A 27861-nucleotide genomic window follows, 5' to 3' on the forward strand; every position below is an offset into this window, starting at 1 on the left:
ACAAAGAGTAAACACTGTCTGCTACCTTTAAAAAAAGGCTTCTGTTTTATTAGATTACAGCAGACAACTGGTTTTTGAAAAGAGTAAGCAGGACCTTGGAATAAATACAGTATTTATTGATACAGTATGTCTTGACCATGACACTACGGCGGAAGCAGTACATAAAGAGTTTGTATTGGTTTGTTTCTACTGTCTGAATAGAACTAGCACTAATTCTATTAAGCCAACATGTATAAAGGCTATTACACATGTGTATGTTCATCTGCAGAAACAACAAATAAATCAAATAGAGAAAGATATTAGAATATGATGCAGGCAGCATGATTCCGGATTTGTTTCAATGTGATTATTTCTTTCTGGATTTGCCACTGACCGTTCTTTTCCTCTAACGTAGGTCCACAACATCACATGGTCAAACAAGCATGTTCCTTACAAGAGTGCAGGTTGGCTTTGAGGCCAAAAATAGCACTTCAGAACAGTAAATAGTTTGATTTGATGTGAAGTAAGTCCACTTGACAAGAGGGAACTGCAACGGAAGTTCAGCATTAGAAAACTGACTGAAGTATTGCCAACAATTGTAGTGGTTCATTGTGTTTCATTACAAAATGTAAGACAGACCACTAAGACCAACTGGAGCGAAAAAAAGGGACGAGTTGCTCCCATTATAAAATGTAACAAAATTCCCCCAAAATTTTACAAATCTGTAGCAATACAGAAAAAATATTTACAATAACCTTTTTTTAAAAGTGTAATAATGCAGCAAATCCAGCTTTGGCACTCTACGATCACCACCTGGTCAGTGCTTCAGGCACACATTCAGTGCTCTGTGTCTTCTACTTCATCCTAAATCACGCACAACATTACCACCATGTTTCTTTTTAAACGTTCTACGAAGTTAGCTCAACCTTGAGGAAATGTTGGGCACAAACTGGGATGGAACAAGCAAGAAATAATTTGTTCAGAAAATACAATATTCAATAATTAAACTCTTTCCTTTTCTTCTCAGCTCCTGTGTGCAACTGAGTGGCAACTTTTCTCACCTGCAAGGAAGAAAAATTGTACAGTCATTACATTTTACACAGTTGGAATAACACTTTTACAAGAGCTCTGATAATTCCCAAAAGGGATTAAAAAGCTATTCTACTGCCAACAGTCAGGGCTTTCAATGCCTTGGTCCCATTGGTAACTAGGACATGTTGTGAAATGCAGCTACTATGGTAAAAAACATGCACCATTCTATAAAACCTGTGACTACTCCCAGACATCTATTAGTAAGAGACTGATTTCTATGTTTTGGGAATGTTATTTAATCAAGTTTGATACACTTTCTTACCCTTTATCCAGTCACCCTTCCAGAAGCATCCTCCATCACCCTGTCTTTGTCCGAGACCAGTTCCTTAGCACCCATGAGTGCATCCATCCCCTTGGTTTCATCCATCCAGCTCCCGAACCCCTCTCGAAAGCCTCCATTTTGGCCACCATCAGATGTGTTTTGTTTAAATTTTCCAGCAAACCATTCTTTGATCTCTTGGCTGCCAAGACTGGCATGCTCTGCTAGCCTCCCAATATCCTCCACCTTGGGTGCTTTTACTTCCTGGTAGCGCTTGATTATGCTGAAAGCATTCTCTGTGCTCAGTAGCACCCCCTCTCCATTTTGCCCACTGCTGTTCAGTTTATGGAAAAGCTCCATCCACTCCAAGGTCCCACTCTTCAGGGCTGACCTGCTGTCCTTGAACCAGCGGACGATTTCTGTGCGAGCCAGGCCTGTCTGGTCCTCAAGCTGATTGTATTCTTCAGGGGAAGGCCACTGAGTTTGTGCAAAAACATCCTTGAGAAGCCCCAAGGATTTGCTGTCTAGAGGCACTGAGCAAGTGGTGGTTGGGGCAATGATGGCAAGGGGAGAGCTTCTTGGATGGCCACCTTGTTTACACACACCATTCAGCAGTCCATGTTGTTGCTGCCGCTTATCAATGTACAGTCTCTTTGAGCCCATGGAGTTTAGAAGGGCTTGGTCAAGGTTGTCACGCAGCGCCCGGCGCTCTAAAAACCAACTGTCAATTTCCTCCCGTGACAGTCGGGATGCATTTACCAGATTGTCAACGTCATTGTATGTTGGAGAGCTGTTTCTCTGGAAGTTCTCTTCTAGAATCTTCAGCTGCTCAGAGGTCTTTCCTTTCATTCTCTCCAAGAGTGGAAATTGAGTGGGGACTGATTTTTGCTGCTCTGGCTTCGATGCTAGCTCATTGTCCAACTGTAGAATGCCGTTGTCTGCATGAGGCCCTTGGTCATGAACCCACTTTGCATCCCCTCGAGAGACACCATTGGCTTCCCCAAGAGGGGTGAGCACTTTGTCCTCTGAGAGACGTCCTCTGATATATCCGGCTTTCAGCTCTGTTAGTTGCACTTTTGTTTCCTTGCTGTCGGGGCAAAGGCTAGGGAGCTGGAACGGGCCCTTGAGGGAAGTCCGTGCTGACTTGATTATGGTTGGCCTCCTCACTTGAGGGGCAATGAGAGGGTGTGAGATTGGTAACTTTAAGTCTAAAGCCAATAGAGAGTGGGTGATCGGAAGCTTGTCTTTAGAGACTAATGAAGGAGGCAGCATGTAACTCTTGAATTGAGGGGCGACAATAGGGGACACAATAGATCTCTTCATCTCGGGGAAGACTGGAGAAGGTGCCATTGGCAGCTTGTTTTTGGGGTTCACATGTGGAGGTGCCATGGACAGTTTTCCTTTAGATGCCATGAGAGGTGCTGCCGAGGACCTCTTCATCTCAGAGGCAATAATAGGAAGAGCTACAGATCTCTTCAGTTCAGGTGGGACTGGGGGTGGGGCCATGTGAAGTTTCTCTTTTCGGGGAACTGGAGGAGGGGCCATTAGTATCTTCTCTTTTGGGTCTTCTGCAGGGGCCGCCATGGGGCGCTTTAAATCTGGGGCGAATGAAGCAGTTGTCAAGGGTCGCTTGAGAGGTTGCACATAACTGGCTACAGTCACTGCAACAGGAGCACAGGTCATGGTTGATCCATTAGCAATACTTGTCAGTACTAGACTAGACTGCCCAAAGCTAGTCTGAATAAGGGGCTGGGTGGCTTTGGCAGGCTGAGAGATTGGGGTAGGCAGAACGGTGAAAGTCTGATGCTTGGGTGGGATGGAGCCATTGAACATTTTCTTCCTGGCTTCCTCAACTTCCTCTGGTGACCAGGTGATGCCTTGCTTTAGCCGTTGGGTAGTGAACCACACCTTTATTTGCTCTTCTGGGTGCTTGGACGCAGCAGTGAGCCAGGACAGCTCAGCATGGGTTGGGTAAGGGAATTTGTTAAACGATGTCATTAGGGTTGTATTATTGTCCAATGAAGTATTATATTGGGTGGAGTTCAGAGGAACAGCAATTGTTGGTACAGAACTGAAGTTGGGTGGTCGTTGGAGTAATGGCATTACATATGAGAGACCTTGAATGATCGTTGGTTCAGGGATGATCATCGTGCCGTTTATGTTCACAGCTGTGATTTGATCTTTTGGGATAAGGTTTTCCAATGGGTTCTCCAAATCATTCCCTTGGTAGAGGGACTGTATGTTGTCCATTTTTGGCTTGCTGTTCTTCACCGTAGTTGGTTTTCTCGGTGGAAAAGTGACAAAGCCGTTACCACCTTGTCCGTCTGCAGTATCGCAGACAACTGAATTGGTCTTGCCTTCGATTGTCTGCTCCAAGATGGTCTGGTTACTTACTTTTACCCTCTTGAACTTGAAGTTGGTTTCTCCAGGGTGTTGGGTCTCATTGTGGTCTGTTAGAGAGTCAAACTTTTTGGTGCTGAAGTTGCACACGGCACACAGGTAGAGGGGGTTGAGTATAACATTGGGGTGACTAGAGTCTACGTGCTCTTTAAAGTCATTCAGGTTCTGGGTGGAGAAGGTACAGTATTTGCACTCATAACCTCCATGCTGCCTCCGCCGGGGCATAGGATCAGCTTCAGCCACAACCTTTGCTTCTATAGTGTCTTGGAATGTCTGGTCCTGATTTTCAACAGACTCTGAAGACCCATTTTTAGTCACATTTTTAGTCACAATGTCAGTGGACACTTCCATTTCTTCCGAGTCATCCTGCTCCATCATGTCACTTACCCGGATCATGCAGGGGGTGGAGGATTTCCTGCGTCTGGACATTGCTGGTGACTGCTATGGGATGTTATTTGGGTCAAGGGGAGGGTAAGACTCCAGTGTTTGAGGAAGACCCTGCTCCACTACTGTCCTGGGTTTGCAGTGGTGTCTCCTGCTGACTGTGGCCGTCAGCTCCCGTGTGCGGCTTCATTAGAGTTCATCACAGATGGCATTCACCTGGAATAAAAGTGGAAAAAATGAAATGTTAAAGGGGAAATCCACAGTTCAAAAAAGCTGACATCAAAATGATAGTTTTAGACATGTTGAGGCTATACAGTGTTTGTTTCAATTTACTTTGTATACAAACATTGGAGTTAACAAGCTTATATTTTGGGTTCTGTTGGGGTACGACAGTAAAAGTTAGTTCATGAAGTATTTATAAGTTATATTCTTCATGAATCAAATGAGTACATATCATTCATTGATAAGTCCAAAAATGTATATAGCAATGCAGATTGGCCCTGACATCACCTTCTAATCTCACTCTTGTAAAACTAGTTCAAAACTACAGCTATACAATAGCTCTATAAATTCTACATATCATTAAATATCTACAGAGAGTGGGCCTAAACTGCAGTGCTGAGGTGTGACTTTCAATACAAAGTGTAACTTCAAAGAATATCCTTGTGTCATTTTATGGTAGACTCTTCTGACATTCACACAAAATCAAACGTTTTTGAGTGCCGAAAGAGTCATATTTAGGCATTCTGAAGCGTAACATGTGCGCCAATGTTAGCACAAAGCAGAAAAACTAGGCCAGGGCCTGAGTGAGACTTGTGATGGGGGGGGGGGAGGGAGAGAAGTAAAATCTAAGACAACTTACTTATCTAATAATGACAGTATCCGAAACCTTAGTGTATTAGCCATTTTAAGTTATTGAACTTGTAGCTTTATCATTTTAATTAAATTTGTAGGCTACATGCAATGGTTCTACCCAAGCTAGCCTACAGTAACTAAATAACATTAATTAGGCCTATAGTATAAGTATATTTTATTACCAACAAATTGAATTGCCCCTAGCAAAACCGCGAACGTTTTTTGTTCAGGTTAATAGACAAAAGGTATCATTATGCCACAGCGTGGTTTTATCAATTGCATACCTAAGTCTGTCTTGACAAACTTTACATCTAGTTTAAAATACTCAACTTAAAAGACGCCTAAAACTTTCAACACCAGTCTGAAAATAGCATGACTATGCTCTGTAGGAAAACAACCATGTTAAATATTCATTAGCACCATGAGACGCGTGTCTAAAAAGCATTCATTAATCAATCATTCATTCATTATCCACACAGGGCCTGAAACAGTAAATAGGCTACATAGTGTCAATGTGCCTAAAGGCACATGACACACCAAGAAATTGACCATATGACTTCCTTCCTGAAGTTTGCATACAGTATTGACTATTCATGTGACGCAGAAAAACACAGCATGTTTTTAAAGCAAAACTGACAGCTCTAGGCCAATATTCTGTAATCAAAGTAATATTGTATAAAAAGTTTGGCAACAGTGTCCTCCACTCTATGTCTGTCAACATGCTGGGCTGCAGGGATCATGTTTACTTGCAGTTTAAGAATGCAACATGCCATGCATCTCGTCACTTCTACCTGAACAACAGTCTATGGCATGACCACAAAAGATTCTCCTTAAAATATGGAAGATTATTCAAACACACTTGCCTCAAACATTATTCAGCCTCATCAAGGCAGGCTGAATTCTACTCAAACTTTATTTTTCATGCCCATATTGCCCAGAACTGAATAATAAACTCAAAGATTAATAAATAATTCTTATATTCGTATTTTATGGGCACATCCTCCTTCCTAAATGAAATAGATTCAGTGGCTCCTTATAAAACGTACAAAATTAAGACTGCCTTAATTTCCATGGTGTCACTATGGCAACAGCAGAGAAAGCGAGGTGCCCTTCTGCTACCTCACCGCTGCATATTAACGATTTCTTCTCACAGGTGCTAATTAGGCGAGGAGGGCTTGCTGTCGAGCAGAGCTCGGGCCAGCCACAGTGAACAGCGTGTGGCGAAGGGTCCTCTGCAAACCCCGTCGGGACGATCCGTTCCGGCTGATCAGTGATGCTCGCCTGGGCAGGCCTTCACCACGCCACGGAGGCAGCAGGACTGGGCTGATCAAACATGCATGAGCCTGTCTGTCTCGTGTCCTCGGGTAACTCTCAAAGCGCCAGTCAGCCAAGGGGGGACATAAGCCGGCCTCCAGACTGCCTGGGATATGACTTAAACCTCATCTGTGCATACTGGCAGATTAACTCACTTCATAAATGGTGGCAACACCGACTGCCTAAAATCAAGGCAATTCCCTCTAAAGAAGACTGACAGTGACATATGCCAGGGATGTTCAGGGATCTATACAGTGCAAAAGGGTGCTGAAGATTCCTAAGTGGTGCAGGGAACTCCTCCGGTGCCAGTTGAGAGAACAAATGCAATGAATCATCGTGGATGATCAATGTCCTGTGCAGCCAGAGCCGACTGGGTAAAACCCCTGAGGCAGCCTCTACTGAGTCACATACACACAGCCCTGCTCCGCAGTCAGCTCTCCATCACAACAAAGAGAGAAAGTAAGAGGGGAGAAGAGGGGACAGAGAAAAACAAGAGACTGAGCATGTTATGTAGGGTCCAAACCAATTCTACAACTGGATAACGGTATTTGTGATCAGACTGTAAGCTAATTACTAACACAAAAAGGAACTTCCTATTTACTATGAAACTATGATTATATCCTCGGAATATTAACACCAGTAAGGATACCTGTAGGATTTTAGACTACACCCCCTAAAGACAATGAAGCATCATTTTTTCTCTCAAATGAAAACAGGTTTTCATTTGTTGTCCTCAAACACCGATAGCCGAGTTCATTCAGCATCATGCAATCCAAACAAGCAGTTCTAGAAAGGATCATGTTCTCTTTTCCCCCTGTAGAGTCATTTCCAGATCAAAAGGTGGTGACTGACTGACATTCAATATCAAAGTCTTCAAATAGTGCAGTGCACTGAGGAAACATTGCATGGGTCTGATTTCAAAAGCATGTTAAATATAAGCTCATTGGCTAAATCTTGCTCCATTTGGTTAAACGTTTTGTTAAGAAGTGCTTTGCCAGTGAGAGGAAACTAAACCCAAATAATACAGCAGCTCATCTCAATGAGACAGGAAAATTTGAATGAGCACAGAATTAATTTAAATCTCATCAGGCCGCCCTTTAATACCTTATCAGTTCTGCATGGAGACAACAGACGTTATCGCATTAGTCCCCCTTTGGTGTTTCGTAAGTCAGTGTAGCCTAATTGAAGTGGTTAGACCGTTACCTTTTAGGGGAATAGCTCATGGGAAGTTATGCACTGTGCTGTTGTCTTTGGCAACATAGGTCGGTTTAATATCTTCAGTGTAGAACTGTACAACATACACTACATGACCAAAAGTGTGTGGACACCAGCTCGCCGAACATCTCATTCCAAAATCATGGCCATTAATATGGAGTTGGTCCCCCCCTTGCTGCTATAAAAACAGCCTCCACTTCTGGGAAGGCTTTCCAAAAGATGGTAGAACATTGCTGCGGAAACTTGCTTCCATTCAGCCATTAGTAAGGTCGGGCACTGATGTTGGGCGATTAGGCCTGGCTCGCAGTCGCCATTCCAATTCTTTCCAAAGGTGTTCGATGGGGTTGCAGTCAGGGCTCTGTGCAGGCCAGTCAAGTTCTTACACACACCAATCGACAAACCATTTCTGTATGGACCTCGCTTTGACCATGGGTGCTCGACTATGGAAACCCATTTCATGAAGCTCCCGACGAACAGCTCGTGCTGACATTGCTTCCAGAGGTAGTTTGGAACTCAGTAGTGAGTGTTGCAATCAAGGAAATTTTTAAGCGCAGTGCACTTCAGCGGTCCCATTCTTTGAGCTTGTGTGGCTTACCACTTTGCAGCTGAGCTGTTGTTGCTCCTAGACCTTTATACTTCACAAAAACAGCAGATCTAGCAGGGCAGAAATTTGACAAACTGACTTGCTGGAAAGGTGGCATCCTCTTCAGTAAGACCATTCTACTGCCAATGTTTGTCTATGGAGATTGCATGGCGGTGTGCTCAATTTTACACACCTGTCAGCAACGGGTGTGGCTGAAATAGCCAAATCCACTAATTTGAAGGGGTCTCAACATACTTTTGTATATATAGTGTCTTCAAATTCTTACAAAACCAATGTGCTACAAGTCAATAAATACAACTAAACACACACAACAAATGATACAAAACAAATGCAGTCATACAATGTACACCACACAAAGTGTAGGCTATTCCATACTATTATATAGGGATGTAATAAAACACATTTTTTAACTTGCTACTAGATAAGTATTTCCCCTAGAAAATGTTATTTTTTGGGGGGGGGGGGGGGGACATATCCATATAATGATAGGGAAAAGATCGTAGTAGCATCATTGTGCAAGGGTTCATTCCAAACAACTCTTACCATGTTCAATCGTTATGCTCAGTTTGATGCCCCTGAAACTTTGATGGCAGATTTGGGTCCAGGCTACAGGGGTGAATTCTCTTCAGACGGCCATGGGACTGGCATGTTGCTATGGAAACCGCCAAACCGGAGATAAGAGTGATTCAATCTACTCCAAGACCTTTTGATGGAAATTGTTTCGTTCCGATTAAATTCAGCAACGCGAGGGGCTTCTTTTTTATACTGTTGAAGGACATTCATTTATATTTTGGTTCGGAGTGTAACTGTCAATTTTTTGGCCAACAATTGTGATTAATATTCCTATTGCTTCTTGTCCCTTGTGTTTCTTCACGTTTATTCTCCTGCGACTATATCACAAACTGATGTTTGACGTTTTTATGATCTAAGAGACAATCTCTAAACTTAGTCTTTGAAATGAAAAGTACCAACACAACCACAGCCAAACACACACGAACAGACAAAGGATTAGAACCGTTTAGGCAGAATCCCGTCCCGCCCACCTGTGAATAAAAAGGACCAGACCACATGACATCCACAGGGACTGCTGTTCTCAGAGAACTGAGGACTCCATCTTGTCCACAAACTCCACACATTAAAAGAAGTTTATTTAAAAAACACCAGCCAAGCAGGAAAATAGTTTGGCTGCACATTCTGTGCTGCTTGTTTAAGCTCCGATATGGAAAACTGCAACATTTTTTTTTTTTTTTCGTGCTTTCCTGCTTACACCCCTGCAGACAAAGAAACAATTGATCCTTACATTGTGGTAAAGCAGGGTTTGTGGTCACTAAACAATGGCAAAAACGCAGTAAACAGTTTTCTGCTGACCACTGACCTGCGGATGAAAGGCTAAAACGTCAACCCACTCAAATTTGGAGCTTGCTTATGAAAAGTTATGAAACAATACATTAGCCCATTACAGTGTGATGCTGTAATCTGTGGTGGAGAAACCATTCATTTGTAAGTGCAAACAGACTGGGAAAAGGGCTACGTAGAGGAGAGGCACTCGTGTGTGTGTGTGTGTGTGTGTGTGTGAGAGAGCACGCGCTGGAAGGGGTGTGTGCTGAATCACTCTGTGTGGTAGCCAGCTGCTTCTCTACATGTGGGGATGTCCAGCAGGAACTGGAGCCAGTGAAGCGGCAGACTCCATGGCTTCTTTCCCAGAGAGTTTAGAGGGGATGTCTGGGGGGAGAGAGAGAGGGGGACATGGGGGTCTGATGGAGACAAGGCGGAAGGAGTGGGCAGAGTTTTCGGCTGTTGTTCGACAGCAAATACATATATTTTGCCAGACATGGTCTAGGGAGTAAAACGGTATCAGAACTCGTAGCAAGGGGCCTCCTGAGTGGCGCAGTGGTCTAAAGCACTGCATCGCAGTGCAACTAGCGATTCTGGGTTCGAGTCCAGGCTCTGTCGCAGCTGGCCGCGACCGGGAGACCCAATCGGGCGGCGCACAATTGTTCCAGCGTCGTCCAGGTTAGGGGAGGGTTTGGCTGGCAGGGATGTCCTTGTCCCATCGCGCAGCGACTCCTGTGTCAGGCCGGGCGCAGTGCATGCTGACACGGTAGCCAGGTGTACGGTGTTTCCTCCGACACATTGGTGCGGCTGGCTTACGGGTTAAGTGGGCACTGTGTCAAGAAGCTTCGGAGGATGCACGGCTCTCGACCTTCGCATCTCCCAAGACCGTACAGGAGTTGCAGCGATAAGACAAGACTAACTACCGATTGGATACCACAAAATTGGAGAAAAATAAAATAAAAATAACAGGGACAGATTCTCCTGGCAGGTCTTTTTGTCTTTATAGACAAATGAAGGAGACTGATGTATGTCTGAAATATAATGTTCATCCAACAATGTATGCATGTAGGATACATGCGAGATCAATTTTCTAACACTGTCCACGCAAGGTGTAAGTGAATTATGAGAGCAGCCAAAAATATGGTTAAACATAGGCAAACAAAGTATGGGAGTTGAATTAAGCCTCCCATGTACCAAGGACAAGCACACAGGTGAGATTCAAGGAGAATGACATAGATCACTTGATGCCAGAGAACACATTGGGGAGAGCATCTGCCATTAAGGTGTGCTTGTCATCAGGTATGAGATATACATTGTGTGTGAGTGTTTACATTGCAGTTCCTTGCATGGCTTTTAACATTGGGCATTCTTCATGGTTGTATGTGAAGCTGTTGAATGACCTAGTCTAAATCTGCACCAGAATCACTGTTTTCTTGACAGATATGAATTATTCTATTACCACTGGCAGGGTAGGATACATCACTTGGGTGAACTGTTTTAATGGCGGAGGTCGAGGAGAACTAACGTAGTGAAGTGTGAGACGGATCAAAGACTGTCATGACCCTTGGTGACACGCCATTGCACAAATAAACAAACCCCAGATGGGTCTCGCTCCAACATTCAAATAAATACTGAAAAGTGCAATTTGTTACACGGCCCATTAATTCCAGACACAATATTCACTTAAATGTACCAAAAATCATTATTTATAGTAGATGGAAAAACAGACTAAATGCGGTATATTGTATGCTTGTTTCCCTGAAAAAGTCTGAGGCATCTACAATGAACTTGAACCAGATGGGAGAAACAAAGAGGTGTTGTCAAATTTTAGGTTAATGAAGCATCTACTACACTTTAATAAACCCTGAATGAACCCTTTGAGACACATTCATCTTGAAAGAAATTACTGAAAAATGTCATCCATGTGTGTAGTGATTACTGTGTACAGTATTCGAGAGGTAACACTGAAATTCCCTTTGCTGCATGTTCAACCATCTGACTAACCATCACAGGGATTTTTCTGTTATTGAAATCTTTGGGTGGGAAACCTAGGCTTTTTTTTTTTTTTCCTTCTCAGGCCACCTCAGTCCAAAAAAAAAAATATTTTTCAGGATGGAAAAACACTGTGTAAACTTAAAAGACCCCCCCAAAAAAAAACGTAGAAAGTATGTAGAAAATACAATGGACACACAAATTTTGGGTCACTTGAAATGAGTTGCAAAATGAATAGTCAAGACATTGACAAGGTTATAAATAATGATTTTTTATTGAAATAATTGTGTCCTTCAAACTTTGCTTTCGTCAAAAAATCCTCAATTTGCAGCAATTACAGCCTTGCAGACCTTCGACATTCTAGTTGTCAATTTGTTGAGGTAATCTAAAGCGATTTCGCCCCATGCTTCCTGAAGCACCTCCCACAAGTTGGATTGGCTTGATGGGCACTTCTTACGTACTATACGGTCAAGCTGCTCCCACAACAGCTCAATAGGGTTGAGATCAGGTGACTGTGCTGGTCACTCCAATAGACAGAATACGAGCGCTGCTTCTTCCCTAAATAGTTGTTGCATAGTTTGGAGCTGTGCTTTGGGTCATTGTCCTGTTGTAGGAGGAAATTGGCTCCAATTAAGAACTGTCCACAGGGTATGGTGATAGCCTTCCTTTAAGATCCCTTTAACCCTGTACAAATCTCCCACTTTACCACCACCAAAGCACCCCCAGACCATCACATTGCCTCCACCATGCTTGACAGATGGCGTCAAGCACTCCTCCAGCATCTTACATTTTTTCTGCATCCCATGAATGTTCTTCTTTGTGATCCGAACACCTCAAACTTAGATTAGTCTGTCCACATAACACCCCCCCAATCTTCCTCTGTCCAGTGTCTGTTCTTTTGCCTATCTTAATATTTTATTTTTATTGGCCAGTCTGAGATATGGCTTTTCTTTGCAACTCTGCCTAGAAGGCCAGCATCCCGGAGTCACTTCTTCACAGTTGACGTTGAGACTGGTGTTTTGCGGGTACTATTTAATGAAGCTGCCAGTTGAGGACTTGTGAGGCGTCTGTTTCTCAAACTAGACACTAATGTACTTGTCCTCTTGCTCAGATGTGCACCGGGGCCTCCCACTCCTCTTTCTAGTCTGGTTAGACCAGTTTGCACTGTTCTGTGAAGGGAGTAGTACACAGCATTGTACGAGATCTTCAGTTTCTTGGCAATTTCTCGCATGGAATAGCCTTCATTTCGCAGAACACGAATAGACTGACGAGTTTCAGAAGAAAGTTTTGTTTCTGGCCATTTTGAGCCTGTAATTGAACCCACAAATTTCCACGTTACATCACTCCAGATACTCAACTAGTCTAAAGGCCAGTTTTATTGCTTCTTTAATAAGGACAACAGTTTTCAGCTGTGCTAACATAATTGCAAAAGGGTTTTCTAATGATCAATTAGCCTTTTAAAATGATAAACTTGGATTAGCTAACACAACGTGCCATTGGAACACAGGAGTGATGGTTGCTGATAATGGGCCTCTGTACACCTATGTAGATATTCCATAAATTATTTTAAAAAAGACATTTCCAGCTAAAATAGTCATTTACAACATTAACAATGTCTACACTGTATTTCAGATCAATTTGATGTTTTTATAAATGGACAAAAAAAGTGCTTTTCTTTCAAAAACAAGGACATTTAAGTGACAAACATTTGAACGGTATTGTAAATATTTTAAAATACTATCATCGTTGAGAACTAACAATTACAAAATAAAATGCTAGCCAGTCAGGGAGAATTGAAAATTCCCAAAACAATGAATTTGGCAGTTTATAGTTATCATGTTTGAGCTATGGCTAAATGCATAGAATCAGTGGAAATTTGCTTTAAAAACTGCCAAATTCTCTCAGCTCCATGCCAGAATACGTAGAATCGCAGTAAATTAGCTTTAAAACCGCAACATTTTCTCTCTGGTCCATGGAAATATGTGTAGAATTGCAGGAAATTAGATGTAACACTGTAAACATCTCAGCTCAATGGATACATTTGTAGAATTGCAGGAAAAATTGGCTTAAAATGCTAAAATGTCTCTACACCGCCAATACGGGGGCCTCTAAAATGATATATAAATTCAGCCGCACCGACCATTGCCATACCCCTCCCGTCACACCCACCACCTAAACCTCTTTTTGACCCCACTCTGTTAGAATGTAGTTTGATAGTTATGTATTAGAATAAATAGCCTGCCCTACTCAATGCATGACTAAGAAGATTAAAGCAGCAGGCTAACGTTAACTATGCTAGTTAGCATTAGTAGCTAGTAATCAACTTTGTGATGTGCATTGTGTTAAGTTTGCTGAATGGAAAATGTTAGATTTTCAAATTACGACAAGCTTCTGAATCGTTGCATATACAGTGCATTTGGAAAGCATTCAGACCTTCACTTTTTCCACGTTACAGCCTTATTATTTAAATCGATTAAATACACCCCCCCCCACCCCCATCAATGTATACACAATACCCCATAATGACAAAGCGAAAACGTTTTTTTCTCGAAATGTTGGCAAATACATAAAAAATTAACTTTAGTCCATCTGTGCTAAATTCAACTTACTGGAAATTATTTGGAACGGCACATACCTGTCTATATAAGGTCCCACAGTTGACAGTGCATGTCAGAGCAAAAACCAAGGCGTGAGGTTGAAGGAATTATTATTATGTTTAGGCACAGATTTGGGGAAGGGTAGCAAAACATTTCTGCAGCTTTGAAGGTCCCCAAGAACACAGTGGACCATCATTCTTAAATGGAAGAAGTTTGGAACCACCAAGACTCTTCCTGGCCGCCTGGCCAAACTGAGCAATCGGGGGAGATGGGCCTTAGTCAGCGAGGTGACCAAAAAACCTGATGGTCACACTGATAGAGCTCCAGAGTTCCTCTGTGGAGATGGGAGAACCTTCCAGAAGGACAACCATCTCTGCAGCACTCCACCAATCAGGCCTTCGTGGTAGAGGGGCCAGACGGAAGCAACTCCTCAGTAAAATGCACGACAGCTCGCTTGGAGTTTGCCAAAAGGCACCTTAAACAAATCAACATATATATATTTTTGAATTTCTTAAAGTAGCCACCCTTTGCCAGCTATGCACACTTGCCACTCTCTCAACCAGCTTCATGATGTAGTCACCTGGAATGCATTTCAATTAACAGGTGTGCCAATCAGTTGTATTGTGACAAGGTATGGGTCGTATACAGAAGATAGCCCTATTTGGTGAAGACCATGTCCATATTATGGCAAGAACAGCTCAAATAAGCATTTCTATAACTTTAAAAGTTTCTTCAAGTGCAGTCGCAAAAACCAAGCGCTATTATGAAACTGGCTGTCATGAGGACCGCCACAGGAAAGGAAGACCCAGAGTTACCTCTGCTACAGAGGATAAGTTCATTAGAGTTTACTGCACCTCAAATTGCAGCCTAAATAAATGCTTCAGAGTTCAAGTAAGACACATCTCAACATCAACTGTTCAGAGGAGACAGCGTGAATCAGGATTTCATGGTCGAATTGCTGCAAATAAACCACTACTAAGGGACACCAATAAGAAGAAGACTTGCTTGGGCCAAGAAAACAGGAGCAATGAACATTTTACCGGTGGAAAACTATCCTTTGGTAGAATGAGTCCAAATTTGAGATTTTTGGTTCCAACCACCGTGTCTTTGTAAGACGCAGGTGAACGGATGATCTCTGCATGTGTGGTTCCCTCTGTGAAGCATGGAGGAGGAGGTGTGATTGTGGGGGTGCTTTGCTGTTGACACTGTCAGTGATTTATTCAGATTTCAAGGCACACATGACAAGCATGACTACCACAGCATTCTACAGCGATAACCCAAACCAGATGGGATGGTGTAAATGGGATTATCATTTTGTTTTTCAACAGGACAATGACCCAACACACCTCCAGGCTGTGTAAAGGCTATTTGACCAAGAATGAGAGTGATGGAGTGCTGCATCAGATGACCTGGCCCCCACTGTCACCCGACCTCAATCCAATTGTGATGGTTTGGGATGAGTTGGACCGCAGAGAGAAGGAAAAGCAGCCAACAAGTGCTCACCATATGTGGGAATTCCTTCAAGACTGTTGGAAAAGCATTCCAGGTGAAGCTGGTTGAGAGAATGCCAAGAGTGTGCAAAGCTGTTATCAAGGCAAAGGGTGGCTACTTTGAAGAATCTAAAATATATTTTGATTTAACACTTTTTTTTTGGTTACTACATGATTCCATATGTGTTATTTGATCGTTTTGATGTCTTCACTGTTATTCTACAATGTAGAAAATAAACACTTGAATGAGTAGGTGTCCAAACTTTTTTGACTGGTACTGTATAAGGGTAAAATAACTAAAGCGTGATGTTAGCTAGGTAAGCTAACGTTAGCTGGCTGGCTCGCTAGCTAACCTTACAAATAATATTGCTACACAGATCATACACGCATCTCGGAGCCATTTGCGTTACTAGTTGTAATGTTAGCTACCTAGCAAACATTGAACCTGGTTGGTTAGCTACCTGCAGATTCATGCAGGGTAGTAACGTTATGAGTTGGGATTTTGGTTAATTGTTTAGCTAGCTAGGGGGCCTCCCGGGTGACGCAGTGGTCTAAGGTTACTACCCTGTGCCACCAGAGATTCTGGGTTCGAGCCCAGGCTCTGTCGCAGCCGGCCGTGACCGGGAGGCCCATGGGGCGGTGCACAAATTGGCCCAGCGTCATCCGGGTTAGGGAGTGTTTGGCCTGCAGGGATATCCTTGTCTCATCGCGCACTAGCGACTCCTGTGGCAGGCCGGGTGCAGTGCACGCTGACCAGGTCGCCAGGTGTACGGTGTTTCCTCCGACACATTGGTGCGGCTGGCTTCCGGGTTGGATGTGCGTTGTGTCAAGAAGCAGTGCGGCTTGGTTGGGTTGTGTTTTTGGAGGACGCATGGCTCTCGACCTTCGCCTCTCCCGAGTCCATACGGGAGTTGCAGCGATGAGACAAGACTGTAACTACTACCAATTGGATACCACGAAATTGGGGGGGGGGGGGGTAAAAATAAATAACTGTTTAGCTAGCTAGCTGTCTAAACAAAAGACTACTATGCAAGTAACCATTTCACGACACCTGTATCCTTTGCATGTGACAAATCAACTTTGATTTGATGTAGTATGGGTTTACCAGAGACAGTAATGTGAAGAACATGACCTGCACTAAAGTCAAATAGGATATGACATTAGGCCACAAAGACCGTGTCAAAGTTCTAAAATTCTCAGGTAGAATGCCCTGCTTTTATTTCGTCGCACTCACAATCGTAAGCTATTTTCTGTAATTGGCTCGCCATTAACTTGTAAATAATGATCTTGTTGTGAGTTTATTTTCTTGTAATAATGAAGACAAATGAACTAAAGCTAAAATGTTTTCAGCTACAGTGCCTTCGGAAAGTATTCAGACCCCTTTACTTTTTCCACATTTTGTTACGTTATAGCCTTATCCTAAATTTGATTTAAAAATATATATTTATATATTTTTTTACTTGATCAGTCTACTCATAATACCCCAAAATGACAAAGCAAAAACAGGTTTTTAGAAATGTTCGCAAATTTATATACATCTCATTTACATAAGTATTCAGACCTTTTTCTCAGTATAGCCTCAAGTCTTCTTGGGTATGATGCTACAAGCTTGGCACACCTGTATTTGGGGAATTTCTCCCATTTCTTCTCTGCAGATCCTCTCAAGCTCCGTCAGGTTGGATGGGGAGCATTGCTGCACAGCTATTTTCAGGTCTCCAGGAATGTTCAATTGGGTTCAAGTCCGGGCTATGGCTAGGCCATTCTAGGACATTCATAGACTTGTCCCGAAGCCACTCCTGCTTTGTCTTGGCTGTGTGCTTAGGGTCGGTGTCCTGTTGGAAGGTGAACCTCACCCCAGTCTGAGGTCCTGAGGGCTCTGGAGCAGGTTTTCATCAAGGATCTCTAACTTTCTCCGTTCATCTTTCCCTCGATCCTGACTAGTCTCCCAGTCCCTGCCACTGAAAAAACAGCCCCACAGCATGATGCTGCCACCACCATGCTTCACCGTAGTGATGGTGCCAGGTTTCCTCCAGACATGACGGTTGGCATTCAGGCCAAAGAGTTCATTTTGTGTTTCATCACACCAGAGAATCTTGTTTCTCATGGTCTGAGAGTCCTTCACTTCTTATGGCTGCAGGGGCAGTACTGATTTCAAAACTCAGTCCTCCAGAAAGTGGAGAGCAACACCTTTGCAGTTCCACTACGTGATATTTTTCAAAAAAGCTGAGTTAGAAAGGACCACCTACACATGCTGACCAGCTCATGTTATAGACAGAAGCCTGCTACATGGCAGACCAATCTATGGCTAAACCAACTAGGCTCATAATTTAACAATTTTATTAATATTTACAGATGGCATACAAATTGTTATTAAGGCAAATGAAAGTTCACATGTTCCAGAAGGCAAAAAAAGTAAATTTAAAATGCCTCTCCTAGGAAGTAGTGACACGTGACAAACACCTAGTTTCCTGAAACGAGTCATATATAAAATTGAAAAAGTGCACATCTTATGTCAATGAAAGGCAGAGCCGATTGTAATCGCTAAGTCTAAAGAGGGCCTATTTGAGCAAGCATAGACAATACAATTGTACTAGACTGGTACCGGTTTCCCCCCTGTGCATCCCACCCCCACCTGAGTGTTGCCCCGTGGTGAAAAGGTACTCACTGCACTTCCGCAGTAGGGTGGGGCTTCCCTGGGTGGAGGTGTCCTATCTGGCTCCAGTTCCGCCTCCACTCTCTTCCCTCTCCAGCTCTCCTTTGGTCTCCGGTCCAGCGGCACTCTGGGTAGCCTCTTCTGGAATCTGAGACGAGAAAAGAATGTCAGCAGCGGAGAATGGTCGGGGGGGGGGGGGGGGGGGCAGCTCGGAGGCAGAGCCCCACAAAGGCCCGGAAAACTGCACCGCTTTGTGTTTGCCGAAAAATAGAAGGTTGTTACCTTGGAAACATGTTCCAAAAGAAAGAGACAGACAGCTTCGGAAGGTTATTTGAATGACAAACACCACCTGGGATGTATCATTTCATTGTGCTTCACTTATTAGAATTAATCACATTACGACTTGTCAATGAATGCTGTTACAAATTAAAACTCATCGTCGATACAGTTAGGCTACTTTAAAGAGTGTGCAAAAGTGGGATAAAACCAGGACCAGAAAGTTCCGTTTTATAACAAACAAATCAGCCTAAAGGGATGATGATGGAATGTGTGTAAAATGGTGCTAGGCAGCAAGCCACATTATCCTACTAGGAGGGAACCATCTTGTTTTTGCTGCTTGTTCGAAGATAGCAATTACAATACACAGTACATGTAGGCCTATGTTCTAGAAAATATACTGTAAGTTACAGGGTATCTATGACAAACAAAAACATCATAACAAAATGGAGTCATCCACCTAGGGCCAGGATGATACCAGTATCTCAAATGTTTTTTCCATGGAAAAAATTAAAACACGAAGCAGACCAATATTTGGTCCTTTAAATACCTGCTGAATGTTAAATACTTTGTGTGCTATAGCTTGGAAAATAAACAACTGACTCTGGATGACAACATAATGATTTGTTTCCAACATTAGTTCTCCTAAAAGTTAAATCTGCTTCATCTGCTTTTTGTTGCCTTGCCACGATACTAACGATATCGCGATACTGGTTTTGTTCCGGCCTATGATCCACCCCACATACTGCACTTGTGACGAAAGGGGTTGTAGACTGTACAGTACAACCAGACAGCCACTGAGAAGCTCCCCCTCAGGATGAGATCATCGCTACAGACGACAGAGTACAACAACGTGGCTTTCAAGGGAGCTTAAACCCACAGGAGTAACATCATCCGTCCACCTGAAAATGCTGCTTAGTCACCAAAAGCATAGCATCCACATGAGAACCGTAGCAAGTAGTTGCCACATAGAACTACCAACTACTCCCATTCAATGTATTGATAAACAAGTAGGTCATGTAGATGGTCATGTAGATGCACTGAAATACATTTTCATATGTTTTGCATATCTTAAAAATCAGCACAATGCGCAATATGCATTTTTTTTGTTCTGGCAATTAATGGACTATGGTATTCAAAGGGGGTGAGCAGACTAGCTGATTATTTTTCTGTAAACAGGGCTAACTATGCCATGAATGATGTTTGTGAACCTGCGGTAGATGGCTCTACACTACAGACTCCATGGCTACAGTAGCTCCCACATGCAGCTCTCTGGAAAGAAACAGACACTTGATTCAGTGAGAACTGAATGCAAATACATTACCTGGAGCATTAAATATTAATCTAATGCAGCATGCAGAAGTTGTCTATTCTATATTCTACATTTAATTATTTAACTAGGCAAGTCATTTAAGAACAAATTCTTATTTAAATTGACGGCCTACACCGGCCAAACCCCGACGACGCTGGGCCAATTGTGTGCCGTCCTATGGGACTCCCAATCACGGCCGGTTGTGATACAGCCTGGATTCGAACCAGGGTGTCTGTAGTGACGCTTCAAGCACTGAGAGGCAGTGCCTTAGACCACTGCGCCACTCGGGAGCCGTAGTCTTATGAAGTACATTATATGTACAAAAGTATTTCAGTCACACCCCTTGCTGACAGGTCTATAAAATCGAGCACACAGCCATGCAATCTCCATAGACAAACACTGGCAGTAGGCATTACTGAAGAGCTCAGTGACTTTCAACATGGCACCGTCATAGGATGCCTCCTTTCCAAAAAGTCATATCAAATTTCTGCCCTTCTAGAGCTGCCTCGGTCAACTGTAAGTGCTGTTATTGTGATGTGGAAACGTCTAGGAGGAACAACGGCTCAGTCGCGAAGTGGTAGGCCACACAAGCTCACAGAATGGGGCCGCCAAGTGTGTAGCGCATAAAAACCGTCTGTCCTCGGTTGCAACAATCACTACCGAGTTGCATTGTCACTTGTGTACATACTACCTCGACTAACCGGTGCCCCCGCATATTGACTCTGTACCGGTACCCCCTGTATATAGCCTCGCTATTGTTGCTTTACTGCTGCTGTTTAATTAGTTGGTACTTTTATTTTATTTTTATTTATTTTTTATTTTATTTTTACTTAAGAAAAATTTGTGTTAAAGCATTGTTGGTTAAGGGCTTGTAAGTTAGCATTTCACTGTAAGGTCTACACCTGTTGTATTCGGCGCATGTGACAAAGACAATTTGATTTGAGTTCCAAACTGCCTCTGGAAGCAACAACAGCACAAGAACTGTTCGTCTGGGGCTTCGTGAAATGGGTTTCAACGACGAGCACCATTGGACTCTGGAGCAGTGGAGTGATGAATCACCATCTGGCAGTCCGACGGACTAATCTGGGTTTGGCGGATGCCAGGAGAACGCTACCTGCCCCAACGCATAGAGGCAACTGTAAAGTTTGGTGGAAGAGGAATAATGGTGGTTTCATGGTTCAGGCTAGGCCCCTTAGTTCCAGTGAAGGGAAATCTTAACGCAACAGCATACAATGACATTCTAGACGATTCTGTGCTTCCACCTTTGTGGCAAGAGTTTGGGTAAGGCCCTTTCCTGTTTCAGCATGACAATGCCCCCGTGCACAAAGCGAGATCCATACAGAAATGGTTTGTCAAGATGGGTGTGGAAGAACTTGACTGGCCTTCACAAAGCCCTGACTTCAACCCCATCGAACACCTTTGGGATGAATTGGAACGCCGACTGTGAGCCAGGCCTAAAGGGCCATCATCACTAAAGCTTGAGGCTGAATGGAAGCAAGTCCCCGCAGCAATGTTCCAACATTCAGTGGAAAGCCTTCCCAGAAGAGTTGCAGCTGTTACAGCAGCAAGGGGAGGGGGGGGCAACTCCATATTAATGTCCATGATTTTGGAATGAGATGTTTTATGAGCAGGTGTCCACATACTTTTGGTCATGTAGTGTATTTACAGGCTAGGTATACTACACCTTGCTTGGTCTGATTATTACAAAATGGAGTAGCCTATGCATGTTAAAATCCAAATTAGGCAAGCCTGGCACAGCGGAGGAAAGAGGGTAAGAACCAAGCTGCCGAATTTGGGCTTGGGGGGGGGGCGTCGGAGCACATTGTTTGTATTTGCACCACATGACTTTCACATTTTTGGCACAAATGCATGCTTGCCAAGCAGCCCTCTGTAGCTCACATTAACCCAGAATTATGCAAGCAGGAAATCCAAATAAGATGCAGATGAATTAATTCCTTGAGCTGGAACCAGAAATCGAGTAGCACCAGATTTTGCAGCAAAATGTTCAGTAAGGGCTAGTCTGAAGACAAAATGGAAGCATCAGTGTTTTTCTGATTATTGCTGAGCACCACTGATAAGAATAGTACAATACTTATATCACTCAAAACTAACAAGTAACTGATCACCATAATATTACATTTTAAAATGATTAACACCATTTTGCATAATTTATCCATGAACCGAGAATCTCTCGCATGGAACACGATACTTGGAAATGACAGGTATTACTTTTGTTTTGGCACAGAGACTCCGAGGCTTTAAAAACTAGTCGGCAATCAGCCTAGCTCCAATTGTAATTTCTCCACATTGTTGCCATTTTAGAAATATCTTTCAGCAGAATGGATTTGTTTAACACCTTGTATTGAAATAAGGGGAATGAGTGACAGAACAGTGTAGGCCTACGGTATGTTGCAATGGCTTAAGGAAATGGGGTCCTGTCAAGAACCCTTACATTTCTATTATTTGGCCTACATAATTAAGGCTACAAAACATGACACCAAACTACAACAACGTAGACTTACTACTAGCCTCTTACCATATCTGGCCATGGCTATAAGAGTGTTGAGCCTACTTTTGAGTGAAGGGACAGTGATACCGATAATTCAAAGCGGGCCTTAGAGATACAGCATAAAAGTAGCCTGAGCCTGACAACCCTAGTGCTTTGTTTACTCGCAAACGGGAAAGCATGTTTGACCATTTCCAGCTAAACCTTCCCATACAGTAAGCCTTATCAGTAAAATAGAATGAGCTGTGGGCATTGAACTCCACAGAGTGACATCAGCTTCTGTGTTGTGCTTGTGTCAAAGGAGCATTGTCATTCTGAAAAAGGCAGTATGATACATGTCGGCTCCCCTCTGACTAGCCTATAGCAGGGATAATCTTTTAGATTTCTCTGACATCATTAACTAACGTCATGACCAAAAGGTACATCAAGACCAGTGGATGTTCCTCTGTTTCCCCTAGGATTTTCTTCAGCAGTGGCAGCAAAGGTAGTGGAGGGGGTGTTTCTGCCAAGATGCTCAATTCAAAAGAGCATCTCGGCAGAAACATCTATATACATACACACACCATTGGGCAGTATTAGGGACACATCCAATAAGTGGATTTAACATTATATATCTTTTTTTATAGCCCTACCCAATGGCATTCACCTTATTTTTACATTCTAAAATGTCAGAATAATGATGGCCATTGCCTGACTAAATAGACAGCATGCTCCCGACAAACACACGTGGTAGATAGTGTCCACGTGGTAGATAGTCTCACCATTTGAGATGTTGAAGAGTTATTGTATCATGTTTTAAAACGAGAAAGTGACCAAAAACCAGGTTCCCTTTGTATGGAAATCAAGTTGATGCCAACATTCAATGTTGTCTTGCTCCTAATAACTGCACGTGGTTTTACCGCAACAGACAAGTGCAACACAAATCAAATCAAAGTTTTCAAATCAACGTTAATTTGTCACGTGCGCCGAATACAACAGGTGTAGACCTTAAAGTGAAATGCTTACTTACAGGCTCTAACCAACAATGCAAAAAAGGTTTTAGGTTAACAACACCCTTCAATTGAAACGGCAGGAAACAAACGAAAGCGGCTACATCTCTCATAAAATCGGATCAGAAATTAAATCACAGAATAATTATATTGGAGCAGTAGAAGGTATAAATATACTATCATAATTTCAATGACTTTTCAAGAACCAAATAGCCTAGAGGAAAAGTCTGATTTTCAATGTATGCTAATCCATGATGACTGAATTGTGCATCGCATATATTCAACCAAGACTATGAACTTTTGAAATACCTGGTTTGCATACCCATTATTGACTTTGCATTTACTGGTAGATGACTTGAAACATCTTTCCTACCCCTATTGGTCTTCAGTGAGCTGCTCCACATAACAACCAGCTGTTTGAGAGCTGCGCACTCTCTGCACAACAGATTATTTATTGGATGTATGTGTGCAGCGTGCAATAAATAATCAACACAAGGAATGGATTCAGGAATCCATCCGTTTATTAATCAATTATATAGCTTAGATTAAAAATTGCATTAATATACAGAACAAAATTATAAACTCAACATGTGAATAAGTGTTGGTCCGATGTTTCATGAGCTGAAATAAAACATCCCAAAAATGTTCCATATGCAAAAAATAGCTTATTTCTCTCAAATATTGTGCACAAATGTGTTGACATCCCTGTTAGTGAATATTCCTCCTTCGCCAAGATAATCCATCCACCTGACAGGTGTGGCATATCACGAAGCTGATTCAACAGCATGATTATTACACAGGTGCATCTTGTTCTGGGGACACAACACAATGCCACTGATGTCTCGAGTTGCGGGAGCGTGCAATTGGCATGCTGACTGCAAGAATGTACATCAGAGCTGTTGCCAGAGAATTTGATGTTAATTTCTTTACCATAAGCCACCTTCAACACCGTTTTAGAGAATTCGGCAGCACGTCTAACCGGCCTCACAACCGTAGACCATGTGTAACCAGGCCAGCCTAGGACCACCACATCCGGCTTCTTCACAAGCGGGTTCGTCTGAGACCAGCCCCCCGATCAGCTGATAGAAATTATTTGGTTGTACAAACCCACAGTTTTATCAGAAACCGTCTGACAGGCATCTCAGGGAAAATCTGCATGCTTGTTGTCCTCACCAGGGTCTAGACATGGCTGCAGTTCGGCGTCGTAACAGACTTCAGTGGGCAAATGCTCTCCTTTGATGGCCACTGGCACACTGGAGAAGTGTGCTCTTCACGGATGAATCCCGGTTTCAACTGTACCAGGCAGATGGCAGACAGCGTGTATGGCGTTGTATGGGCGATGTCAATGTTGTGAACAGTGTGCCCCATGGTGGGGTTATGGTACAGGCAGGCATAAGCTACGGACAAAGAAACACAATTGCATTTTATCGATGGCAATTTGAATGCACAGATACCGTGACAAGATCCTGAGGCCCATTGTCGTGCCATTCATCCGCCGCCATCACCTCATGTTTCAACATGATAATGCACGGGCCCACGTCGGAAGGATCAGTACACAATTGCTGGAAGCTGAAAATGTCCCAGTTCTTCCATGGCCTGCATACTCACCAGACATGTCACCCATTGAGCATGTTTGGGATGCTCTGGATCGACGTGTACGACAGCATGTTCCAGATCCCACCAATACCCAGCAACTTCGCACAGCCATTGAAGCAGAGTGGGACAACATTCCACAGGCCACAATCAACAGCCTGGTCAACTCAATGCAAAGGAAATATGTCGTGCTGCATGAGGCAAATGGTGGTCACATACTGACTGGTTTTCTGAACCACGCCCCTACTTTTTTTAAAGGTATCTGTGAGCAACAGATGCATATCTGTATTCCCAGTCATGTGAAATCCATAGATTAGGGCCTAATGAATTTATTTCAATTGACTGATTTTCTTATTTGAACTGTAACTCAGTAAAATCGTTGAAGTTGTTGCCTGCTGCGTTTTTATTTTTGTTCAGTGTACAGGGATGATCGACTGGCCAGGAAATTCCCAAAACCTCCCCAGGCCAGCCCTGAATGACTTTAAAAGATGATTACTCATGATTTGGATCCAACCAAATCATGGACTGGTGTCACCAACAGTAAAAGTTAGTGGCACCAGTGACTCCAGGGAAAAATGTTAGTCTGGAACTCTCTAATAGTAATAGGTGTTGATTCAGAGGAACATATGACAGGCACTGATTTGCAATATAGCTTAAGTCGTAGGCTTGGCTTTTATAACTTAAGGCTTAAGCAGACAAGCAGACAGACAGAGAGAGAACAAGAAGCACAGAGTGACACAGAGAAGATGCTGAGACAGATAGACAGCGCAACAGGGAGTTAAACAAAATGGCTAGGGCAGAGGCACAGTTATAGTGTTGAGTTGTATCTCTAGCGTAGGGCCGTGCACAGACCTATGGGGGGCGGGCAGGTGCAAAAAGAAAAAAAAGACACCCCTCTTTTTTAACATTGGCCTATTTATTTTCTGCAACACACTCATCACTCATTATAAGGAAGCTAGTGCTAGTGACTTCTAGTAGGCTACTAACTAGAGATGAGTGACATCAAGAAAAAAGGGGCTATCAGCTGATAGCAAATTAATAATGAGGTAAATCTGCTAGTTTTTCACTTGATTGGAGTTTGTTCTGCTGCTGACATCTGCCTCTTACTAAAAACACTTGAATTTCCCCCTTCTCCGTCTATAACAGTTTTACAAACATTACAGGTCCAACTCATATGTAGCCTACCAGTATTCAAAATCACTGCCCGGCACCCATAGCCAGCACAAGGCACTAGCATGCAGAAGTCAGGAGAGTGCGCGCTTGAGGCAGGAGGGCGGGTATTTTCCAAGATTCAAGGGAAATTAAATGAGCTTGTTTGACATGAAATTTGTTACATTTAAAATATATATATTTAAAAAGAGACTAAATAAAATTAAGTCATAAAATTAACAAAATCCAGAGCCGATAGGAGGCTAAAAGGGAACTTTCTCATAGGAGGGAAAACAGGAAGGTGTTTGCGCACTGGTTGAGCTCCATCTGTGAAGTGCATGCTCCAGTTGTTTTTATTTTATACATATAGTACTTATTTTAAAACACGAGCCTCTTAAAAAAAAAGAGGAAAAAGAGGACAGTGTCTCCCCAGTCACTTCTACAACAACGGTTGAAAAACGCAGTACTGTAAACTGACAATGTTGTGTGTCAGCACTTCTGCCTGTGTCTAAATTGGGTGTGTAGGGTCAGGGTGTATGTGGTGTGTGTGCATGGCTGGTGGCCCACCAGGGGGGTGGGGTGAGTTGGCAGTGATGTAGGCTGGTGTGGATAAAATGCCAAGGCCGAATTCTTATCCCAGTCCGCCACTGCTGGTGGAACTTACCACACTGCTGTCACTGGGCAGCATAGCCGCGCGCGCTGCCTGTGCCAACACCAATCCATACCGCGGAAGGCTTCACCTCATTTAACCTATCTGCCTGGCTGGCTAACTGCTATAGCCAGGCTGCTAACATGCTAGCGTCAACCAGCTACGCAACAAAAAACAAAGCTATATAGCAACAATTAACATTTACAATAACTAAATTAGCTACCTAATTGTGCCTCTTCATACACATGACTTTAGTTCAATTAAACTATCTCGAGACAAAACGAATGCACTTCGTGACAAAAGACGAGAAAATATTCACATAGCTAGTTAGGTACGTTTCGCCGGTGATAAGATAAAGGCAATGGCTGGGCTGTCTAATATGTAGGATGGTTCCCATTACTGTCCTATAGCTTGCTACCAGTAGCTAGTATAAACTCAAAACTAGTCAACAAGCTCGACAAACGTAGGCCAACTCTTCAAATAATTATGGGACTATTTAACTATGTAAAACAGACAATGTATAACTAACCAGTTCGGAAGCAGTTTTAAAGTACGAGTCTTTAACACGTTTTCAAACTTCAGAAGTGAGCTGGGTCGCGAACTAGCAAACTAGCTAGCCAGCTAGGTGACACGGCAAGCTAAATGTCTTGCAACGATACATTCAGGTGCCCATTTCAAATGGGCACAAAAGTTAAACGCCTAACTATTTTTTTTTACCAAAAAAAAGTATATTTACCTAAACGTCAAGTTAGTGTAGTTAGTTAAAGAATAAACTAGACGTTAAGGTTTTCTTGGCATGATTTGATGCCAAGCTGATTCTAAATCAAGTGTGACAACAACGCGCGAGTAGTGATGGAAGGGACGTCGCTAGCACAGCCACGCGAGCTGGGCAAGCCAGGCGGCTAGTCTCGCTTGCTACCAAACCGGTTATAACTTAATCTTTGAAATTTGTTTTGTCCAATATTCTTCACCATTCTTGAAAAGGTATATAGTATTCTTACCTGCCTAGAGCCTTTCGGTGCTGGGACGATAAACTAGCAGTAAAATTCCCAATTTTAAGAAGTCTGTGGTGACGCGCATATAGCGCTGGTAATTCTAAAGATTCTGGCATAACCTAAAGACAACAGTAGGAAAAAAAAAAGGTCGACGTTCATAGATCTACGACAAAAACCACATGATCTTTTACGTCAGCATATATTTGCATACGACGCCAAAAAT

General features: G+C 42.9%; 1 protein-coding gene across 1 annotated transcript; it reads right to left on the minus strand.

The window, feature by feature from the left end:
* Window positions 1–22: 22 nt before the first annotated feature.
* Window positions 23–27758, minus strand: LOC120027296 (zinc fingers and homeoboxes protein 2-like). Its single transcript, XM_038972216.1, has 4 exons — window positions 27645–27758; window positions 18182–18317; window positions 1334–4330; window positions 23–1040 (listed from the first exon to the last, which is right to left on the minus strand). Exon 3 carries the CDS (start codon window positions 4157–4159, stop codon window positions 1337–1339), a length of 2823 nt encoding a protein of 940 aa, XP_038828144.1. The 5' UTR covers window positions 4160–4330; window positions 18182–18317; window positions 27645–27758; the 3' UTR covers window positions 23–1040; window positions 1334–1336.
* Window positions 27759–27861: the final 103 nt, after the last annotated feature.

This window comes from Salvelinus namaycush, chromosome 32, assembly GCF_016432855.1.
Source record: "Salvelinus namaycush isolate Seneca chromosome 32, SaNama_1.0, whole genome shotgun sequence".
NCBI lineage: Eukaryota > Metazoa > Chordata > Actinopteri > Salmoniformes > Salmonidae > Salvelinus > Salvelinus namaycush.